The sequence below is a fragment of the Schistocerca gregaria genome, chromosome 3 (genome assembly GCF_023897955.1).
Source record: "Schistocerca gregaria isolate iqSchGreg1 chromosome 3, iqSchGreg1.2, whole genome shotgun sequence".
Classification (NCBI taxonomy): domain Eukaryota; kingdom Metazoa; phylum Arthropoda; class Insecta; order Orthoptera; family Acrididae; genus Schistocerca; species Schistocerca gregaria.
Window position 1 is genome coordinate 606,501,744 of NC_064922.1, and position 10,215 is coordinate 606,511,958.

The window sequence follows — 10,215 nt, forward strand, 5'->3', positions numbered from 1 at the left end:
TCGAATTTTGTTGTGAAAGTGCATTGCCCCCAACTCGTCCCCCAGAAAAATGGTGGGAAGTTCAAATTCCAAGAGGATAATGCATCACACCACAGTTATCTCGACTAAGTAAAGAAAATCGCGGGAAAATAGGTCACTTGGGCTACCCTAAGACACCCGACCGCCACTTCATCCTATGAACTGGCGCCAAGTTGAATTTTCAGGACCTAATCCCACCAGTAGGTTTAATAGAAATTCGATTTGAAAAACGAGGCTCTGGAATGTTGTAACCGTGTGCAATGTACCTAAAAAGGGGTAGCGTGAACACTGCGTTGTCCGATTATGTTTATGAGATGAAGCAGTGGTGCAGAATGGCATTTGTGCCAGAGTTTTCTTTTTCAGATATAACATCAAACTGTATCCAATTTACTCCTCCACAATGCGGTATCTCACGTATTTTTCCCTGTCACTGTTACCTTCATTTAAAATGTAAGACATGATATTAACGTTTTGCAGACGTAAACAAGTACTTTGTTTCGTCAGCGACACAAATAAAGCCAACAGAAAATGATAGCAAGCAACAACATTGTATCCAGTGTGAAACAAAAAAATGGTATAAGTATGCTACACTAGACTGCATACTATTAGGCACAATAATTCCCTTCTCTACGTTTTAGATCCAGACTTGTCTTAACATAAACGTACAAGCGACATTCACTTGAGACAATACGTTCAAAGTGGTGGTCGCTTTGCATTTGCATTCACTTCACCTCTCGCTAGATCGTACGTTGCTGCACCCTACGCAGCACACCTGCATCTACCACTGGCGAAGCAACATGCACACGAGTTATTAGGTCCTGTGCAAACTTGTTCCTTGAAGTGTCGTCAAAAATAAAAAAAAAAAACAACTGCAGTAACATCCGGGGAACATGGACGACAGAACATTGGGCCTCTACGACTAAGCTATTTCCCTGGAAACGTTTAATCTACATAATTAGGCACATTCATTCCAAAGAGTGGCAGCCCGCCATCCTGCCGAATCCATAGCTGCCGCCCAACACCAAGATGGAACGTTTTCAACATGTTGCAAAGAAACGTACGCTACAGGGGCACATTCGACTTGTCCGGCAATATGTAATAGCCCAAAGCACTCCTACAATCACTGCAGTCCATAGGTATATGCCGAAGTGTACCTGAAAGCCTCATTCGTGGGAGATATGCAGGTTGTGCTCCGACCAACAACGGTTGTTGGGGGTTGAAAATACCTTCACGAGTGAAGACAGATTCGTCATTTCATATCACGTTGTTTGTAAAATATTCGTTGTCCTTCACTTGGTGCAAAAACTATTCACAAATCTGTATTCGTCGTATGCAGTCTTCTCGCTATTGGCGTTGAGCTGACGTTTAATAAAATGAATGAAGTTCATCATCGTGCAACGCTTCAACAACCAGTTCAAATGGTAACATCTGATGTCAGCAGTCCCCTAGAACTTAGAACTACTTAAACCTAACTAACCTAAGGACATCACACCATGCCCGAGGCAGGATTAGAACCTGCGACCGTAGCGGTCGCGCGGTTCGAGACTGAAGCGCCTAGAACCGCACGGCCACTGCTGCCGGCCAACAACCAGTCTTTTAAAAGTTTGGAACCGCCTGACAGTATTACGGCTACTTTGTCGAGGTGACTGGTGAGTGGTTTCAAGAATCATGGTCTCGTACGTCTAGACCATGGACGAGCTCTGTCCATTTCTTATGGACCAAGATTTTCCGAAGGTGTTGCACCAGGTGCTGAAAAACATATCACTGGGCTGGCACATTTGAGGGTGCCTTGCAGCATATGCATGAACAGCAGCAACTTGGTTATCGGATACCCATCACCAAAAGCGTATATTGATTTGTTCATCATTTGTGATGTCCATCGCGAAGCTGCTTTACATGAACTTGACAGGATCAGTTATGGTTGTGCACGGCGCAGTAAGTAGATACATACATGAACTTTAATTGAACCCACTGTGATATGATAAAATACTGTCATGCAACAAGAACGAGGGAAGGGACATCTAAAAAATAAAAAAAAGGTAGCTGACTAGTACCCGAATCATATCCCTGTAGTGGACAAAGGTTCACTGTCCCAGCAGTCAGTCTACTTACTGAGCTATGACGGCTGACGGGGTAGTGTGGGGCGATACGATTGCCTCTGTACATTCCAGTGCGCTGTACGATGTGGCAGTGTTTCCAGCTCCTCGTTTTCAAACAATTTTTTTTCAAAATTCACCCCATGTAATTTTGCTATATAAACTTTTGACTTACATCTGGAAGAGGAACCGCATTCCGATTGCCAAGTCTGGACTCATAGCCATTACACCATACGGATGTGAGTGCAGACATTTCTATCGGTGACTGAGGGCTGAGTACAGAAAAACATTAACTCGGTATTTACGTCTTTTGTAAACTAACAGTTATAACTGTTACATGTCATATTATTTTAGGTTGGGTTGTACCTCCAAGTACATATGGAAAGAGTGCTTATTTTCCCCCAGGCAGCAGGTCAGATGTTGAAGTGTGTACTGATGGACAAAAAACATCTACAGAATGCATCTACAGAGAGGCACAGTCCAATTAGTGCTAAGATATGACTATATGTAAAACATGAGGTAGTAAATTATGTAGCTTTTCGAGGGAAAGGTGTTCAATGCAGAGAAAAAGACCAACACACTGACGTGTATACGTATAAAAATATCTGCATTTATACCCATTATATCATATATATTTAATGGCTACAGGTGTAATGCAGGGAAAAACCACCTCTTAATGCTTTGAACATTTGAAAATTAGATTTACATTTATATTTGGTATGGGACATCCAGAACACTAATTATAAGAGGAAGGGAACTGACTCTAGTCTATTTGAGAAACAATCTCAACATACGTGTGCATTTCTTAAGAGGAAATCACAGAGAAACCAAATCAGTTACGTGAGTACTGAGTGTGTGATAAGTAAGAACATAAACAGACACAGATCCAAAGACACAGTAATAGACGCCAAAAACTATCTACTAAAGATGAGTCGAGAAATGAGCCGTATTCGAGGCAATTGCAAATGTGTAGCTGACAGCTGCCACTGACATCCGCATGAAGCATTGTCCTAGCCAGGACAAATGTATGTGAAACGTCAACTATTCGATTAAGTCCCAACTAAGTGTGTGCAAATTTTACACATCGTCCTTGGTTGGGAAATGTGATGAACCCATGATGTCATCTGACATTTTGCTTCTGGCGTAATAGAATGTCTAATGCGAAAACCTTGTCCAAGATGAATAAGTCTAGCAGGGACCCTACCATGGTCTCTTAGAGCACATGATCTCCAGATCATTCTGGCCACATTCATCTCAGATATTACTTGCAGACTACTTCTACTGATAAGGAAGTAGAACTGCAGCAGCCAACTGAACAGTCTTGTCGAGATTTACGAGATGAACCGTGATTTCAGGAAGTGTAAGTCGCTGTAGTGATGGAGTCAACATGTGGAAAACTTCATTTAGCAAGTATAAATGTAAATCGTACTATGTAATGTGTTTAAATGTATCGCATATCACGTTGACATAGGTCAGTTAGAAGAAGGTGGTAATCAGTAAATAAACTACTATACAAAAAAGTTAAAAATATTAACAAAATTTACCACTGTTGCAGAGCTATTATTGGTATTTTCTTTATCGCTGTAAGATACTAATATACAATCTATGCTTATTTTAGTTTATAGAAAGTGTATGTAATACATATACGATTCGAAAATCAATGTCTAACCACTGAAACTTTTGAGCAATGTACTAAGGAAGTATTTGGTCTTCTGCTGCAAGGCACATTACTCACAAAGTCATATGAACAAATCATCTATGTCCAAATGATTCACCTCATGAATTTAGGTATGATTACCAAAATGCATAGTAGGAAGATCAATTCTTGTGGCTGATTATAATAATGAGCATTTTAATATTATTTAATTTTGTGTAACTCATGTTATCATATGGGGTAATGTGTCGGAAGTAATTCATAGTGGAACAGAGGACTCATACAGAAATTAAAAAAACTCAGGTGATGGAGATACGAAAACAAGAAATACTTACGATGGTGTACAGATTGCATAATCCATTACAATGCAATGCTTTAAACTTCTGCAAGGAACTCGTCTCTCTCTCTTTCCAAGCATTAATCCCGATTCTGCGGGGTCTACAGTCATGGTTAAACGGACGTGACATGTTAATTTTAAGGGGCGGCCGGATGTTCTTCCTGTCGCCACCCCATAACCCTCCCCCAGTATGGTGTAAGTGTAGCCCAGCTGTCTGCATCGAGTGTACGCCATGGAACAGTGCGAACGTTTTCAAATGTTTGCGAGTTGTGTAACTGAGGCAGAACGTGGGGACCAACCCTGTATTCACCTAGCAGGATGTGGAAAACCGCTTAAAAACCACATCCAGGCTGGCGCACACACCGACGCTCGTCGTTAGTCCGCCGGGCGGATCTGAGCCAGGGCCGGCGCGCCTACCAGGAAGCAGCGCGTTAGCACTCTTGGCTACCATGGCGGGTTTCTGCAAGGAATACCTGTCCAGCATCAACAGAATGCTGCAAAAGGAAGTCTTTCGACTTTGATTTGAAAGCCTGGGTTTCTAGAGGTGTACTGGAAGTATGCTATGAATGGAACTTGCACAGTAATATACTGCATTCTGTACAAAGGTTGAAGAAGAGTTATCCAAATGCCAATCTTTGTTACTATTTAGTGCTCAACGAATTACTATGGCAGTTCCTTCTGATGGAGTACATAATTACTTATAACAAATGCCACAAGGGTTTATATGTGCGTAAATGGCAGAGTTGAACTGTAAAATGCTTGAACAATGGCCTGAATGAAGACAGCGAACTGTCGCTGCAGATCGTTATGATCGCGCTTTTTCCGATCTAATAATGTTTTTTGTGACTGCACAGATTTACCCCAAGGTGTCAAATAAATTAATTTTTGTGTATCAGTGTCTGAGGCAATTTTAATTATTCTCAAAGTAAATTTTAACACTAGTCCTTTTCTGCTTGATATCCCGGAAGTAATAGTTCTAAGAAATGTACTTGCCGACGTGTAACTGTGGCTACACACAGATACCTTTCAAAAACTCCAAAATTTTCTGGTCTTACTCGTTTCCACTCTCCCTGCGAACCGTTCTACTAACGAAATTTCAGTTATCATTGAGTTCAGATTATGTGTTTGTCATCAGTTTGCTAGTTGTGTAAGCAGACAACATTTACCAGAAAGTACATATATTGTTAACAAAAATTGTGGTGTTGTGGCAAATAAAATATTTTATACAGCTCAAAGGTTCTGCTTGGCAGAACCAGTGCTATGATAATTTGAACAAATGTAATTCCTTTTCACTGTTGCAGCTACCAGGAGAACATGAAGCGCTTCTCAGCCATCTACCGGGAGCACCAGAGCACGTCCCTGGAGAGGGCGGTGTGGTGGGTGGAGTACGTGATCCGCCACCAGGGGGCCCCTCACCTGCGCAGCGCAGCCCTCGACCTGCACTGGTGGCAGCTGCTGCTGCTCGACGTCATAGCCTTCATACTGGCTGTGGCGGCCGTGGCGGCGTTTGTCCTCTACAAGCTGACTCGGTGGCTGCTCACGTGGCTCACTCGACCCAGCAAACTGAAGAAACAGTGAAGCTCTTCGGATCTCATGTGCCTTTATCTTGGCAGTCACTAGTATCTGTGAACCAGTCTGCACACAACCGATGCAATATGTACTTCGTGTAATGAAGCAACTATTGAAATCGAGGAATCATGGCAGTACTTTATTAGGACCTTGAAGCGTTTCATAAGGAACGTGTTAATTGCAGGAGCTTAGAAACCGGTTTTCTACAAAACCAAACCATTATGTGCTGCCATATATATCGCTGAAGCTGCATATAGCAACCAAAACATGCTTGTTGCCCAACATGTGGACTTTCTGAATATATATTTGGTTAGCATAACATAAATCAATGTCGTGCCTATTATGTAGAAATATATTGTCACTAAACTAACCACATCTCATTAGTTCCTCAGCTCTCCAGATAGCCCACATTACTGTCCTTATTATCACTGGAGCAATGTAAGACGTCTCTGGGCGTGAAACTGAAGTTACATTTCTTTTATATTTCTTGCTTTGTTGCCTGTAATATGTGACGCCAGTTGCGTTGCTGTGGTACTGTGAAGAGTACTCACCACAGCAGTAAGTGGCTGCGCTTAATGGAGCTCTGTGAAAACCCTCGTACTTTATGAGGAATTGGCTCGGTGCTTTTTCTCTTATCTAGTGAGTATTGACCTTGTTTGTATGCTGCTTTTCATACTAGTGAGTAACTGAACTGGAAACACCCACCGAGTAACGTGTCGCATCTCCACTCACTTTGATGATAGCTGTGGCTAGTCGTGGCACGAATTCGTGTGACACAGAAGTCATGGGAGATCTGTTGTGATTCATGACCTTTCAACATCCGTCCACAATTTACAGGGGTTGATTGAAAGCGTGCAAATCACACTCGATGGCGTCCCAAATTTCTTCAACAGGATCGAAGTCAGGTGTTTCGAAGGCGCACATAACCTTCATCTGTCTGGACTGCTTCTCAAAATATTGTAACATAATGCATGAGTGATGAGGTGGCGCAGTGTATTGTTGATGGTAAAGTTGACATGTGATAGACTGTAGATAAATAAAAGGAACCTTATGTTTTCTGTAACGTTTTTCAGGGAAAGAAAATGGCACTGTATCAGAGGTTACTTATCCCTATACACATCGAACAGACGATGATGTACAGACGACCTATCTGAATGGCATGCTGTTAACAAGCAGGATTTGTCACTTTTCTTGATTTTGAACGTACTCTCATATTGTAATGGTTACAGAACACAGAGATCGTATTTAATATTTCATTAAATTATAGTTCAAATCGCGGTTAATTTCTTTATAATTTTATTTTATGATTTCGATCTATAAGACGAACGTCAGACCACAGCTCTAAAATATATAGCATTTGTAATGGCCCATATATGACACACACTTAGACACGTTAAATTTGTCATAGTAGCACCATTAGTTACGCTATAAAGTGATGTGATATTCAGATGAAGTGAGAAGCCAATAGAGGGAGCTGAGGGATTGAGATGTTGGAGGGACAGCTGACTAACAAATGCTAGGGGTTATAAAAAAGAAGGTTCACCCACTAATCCTCAAGTCATCCATATAGAAACCTTCCTAATGCACACATAGTGTCTGCACAAACAGGAAAACCCCATATTACAAAAAACAAAAGCAACGTACAATTTGTTTGCAGCGTACTAATCAATTCAAAAAGTTTTAGAAGGCCAATAGCAATAGTCACGTCATTCAAAATTGCCACCTGTCAGGTACTCCACTGAGATAACAGGCTTCCATAGAGGCTAGCGCAGAAAATAATTCCTGCTGAACGAAGATTATGCTGCGCAGGATGCCAAGGGTCGTTATGGAGCCGCAAGGCATCTTTTCCTGCCGTCCCTCGTGTAGCTGGGCCAGTGAAACAATATAACCCGCCCAATAGCCGGCACTATTCTATGTCTAGGCTCAACCTGTCCACTCGCATACGTAGACATCGCACTTATTGAAACTGCGGAAAACATTTTGGGACATGTTACTTTTGCCGGCAGGGTTGGCCGAGCGGTTCTAGGTGCTACAGTCTGGAGCCGCGCGACCGCTAAGGTTGCAGGTTCGTATCCTGCCTCGGGTATGGATGTGTGTGATGTCCTTAGGGTAATTAGGTTTAGGTGGTTCTACGTTCTAGGGGACTGATGACCCCAGAAGTTAAGTCCCATAGTGCTCAGAGCTATTTGAAGCATTTTGAACATGTTACAATCAAACATAGTAAAACGCACAAGTGAAATACTGCTGCCTGTTGGTTGTGAACGGAATAGTTAAGCTGTGTTTAGGTTGTCATGCTTACTGGCACGGCATGTTCTTTCTTCTGTGGAGAGGTGAGTGTGTTAAGCAGAGCAGAAAGCGGTCGCAGGGACACGCAAATGAGCCCACGTTGCCGCCATAGGAGCACCTCCTCTCGCTGGTAGGCCGGAGTACCGTTCTGCGGCGCCCAACACTCGCCATTCGGAGGTCCAACAATGGTTCAAATGGCTCTGAGCACTATGGGACTTAACTTCTGTGGTCATCAGTCCCCTAGAACTTAGAACTACTTAAACCTAACTAACCTAAGGACATCACACACATCCATGCTCGAGGCAGGATTCGACCCTGCGCCGTAGCGGAGGCGCGGTTCCAGACTGAAGCGCCTAGAACCGCTCGGCCACTCTGACCGACCGTTCAGAGGTGTCATGCTACTGCAGTGTGTGATCACAGCCTTTGTACTTCCTTTCATAAACAGGCTGCATCTTCTGTACCTCTTAAAAAACGTGCGATGGTGAAATATAATAATAACTTCAACGAATCATATCATAGAAATACAGTGGTTGGATAACAATTTCAAGTGTTGCTTCTACCTATTCCTACAAACCTAATAATGCAATAATTCGTTATAAAACCACTTTTGTTTACACACATGTCATTAAGAGTTTGATAAAAACCGTGTTGAGGTTTCCCGAAATTAATTCAACCAGTCGCCTTATTTGATTTTTCAATTTTTATTTTCCATTACCGATTTTGAATCGTTTTAAAAAATTTGTGTAATATAGATGTGTATCATATGATGATGAATCGCTAGGGAACTCGAAACCGGTACTGGAGGCTAAAAGTCAAAAAATTATCGAAAATATGACTTGATGTAACAATTTGGCTTCGCATTCGTAACGGATAAAAGTTGGAAAACCTTGATGCTCTAAGTATGCCAAACTGTTTACGAGCACATTACAGAAGATATTAATACCGTGAAATTAAAAAAAAGCAGTTGTAGTCAAAACTACAATAGTTTAGCAAATAAGTCGTAGAAATATCTTCCTTAAAGTCTTTCTGCTCATTTAACAAATCTTGAGATTGTCTCTTGTGGTGTCTATAAAGTTCTATTTCTTGTAATGTATTCAGTAATAAACTTTATGGGACATCATGCAATTTTTCAAACTGGCATTTATATTGCTACTGACTGCTCTGTGTTTGAGTGGCGCTAACCGGATACGGATTTCCCACTTGCTACTCCTGTGATACGGTTTTTTTAACCTATTGCAGAAATTGCAGGCTGTTTGTCCTACGTATTATTTTTCACAGTCCTTAATTTAATATTGTAAACACCAGAATTGTAAAACACTTTCCTCTGGATACTTAAAGCGTGTTTCAGTTTTATCTGTGAAGAGTTCTTGCTAATAATATCTCTATTTCGAAATAACTAGCTATCTTGTTTGAAATATTGACCATATATGTCATATTGATGAAACTTCAATAATGCGGTCAGTGGCTCTCGCAATTTATTTCAAAATTAGAATTTCCTTTTCAGTTTCTACAGTGTCTAAATATAATAATAAAATTATATGGACGACAGACATAAAGAAAGCCTTTATATATTTATAAAGATGGCGTGAACTAGAATTGGTGACTGTAAATACAGTAGTGGGTTTTCTAAATATTCTGCACTGATATCTACATTTATTACTTATAATTTTCAAGTTTAAGAAATTACTTAATCTGCCTACTTCATGTTTGCTTGTGAATTGAATCTTAGGAGGTTTATGCAGTATTATGTTTGTAAACTGTAGACCCTTTGTACAGTATTATAGTGTTATCAATTTATCTTTTATACTAAATAGTTTTCATTCTATTTTCTGGTTTTCTTAAAGGAAATTACATCAATATAGGTGACAAATACACCATCCAAGAGTAAAATTAATGCACCTGGAAAGACGAGGTCCATTTTGATCTCATGATGGCAGATGCCACCTAGGGGATAAGACATGTACTAATAATTGTTTCATTGTCGTCTGCCAACAAATACCATAGTCGCACAGTTATTTGGGCGCCATCTATGTCTACCCTTTAATAGGGAATCCTCACAGCCAGAAGGCTCAGCGTGGTACAGATGTGTGAAACAAGCAGGCTGCCATCACACAGAGAAGCGCTCATGCTTCCTACAGCCAACTCAGCAAGTTAAGGTGTCAAACTGTGGCCTTCCGAGTGGCCAGATGGTCTTGTCAGAGAATTGCTACACAAGTTGGATGTGCTGCATCAGTTCTATAACGATGCTGTTATCA

At 41.1% G+C, this 10,215-nt stretch overlaps 1 protein-coding gene across 1 annotated transcript in view; it reads left to right on the forward strand.

The window, feature by feature from the left end:
• Positions 1 to 9,722, forward strand: part of LOC126354650 (UDP-glucosyltransferase 2-like) — a 58,887-nt gene extending 49,165 nt beyond the window's left edge. The window contains exon 7 of the mRNA XM_050004424.1: positions 5,407 to 9,722. Within this exon, the coding sequence (XP_049860381.1) occupies positions 5,407 to 5,683 (277 nt within the window). The 3' untranslated portion in view covers positions 5,684 to 9,722. The remainder of the gene's footprint in view (positions 1 to 5,406) is intronic.
• The last annotated feature ends 493 nt before the right edge of the window (positions 9,723 to 10,215 follow it).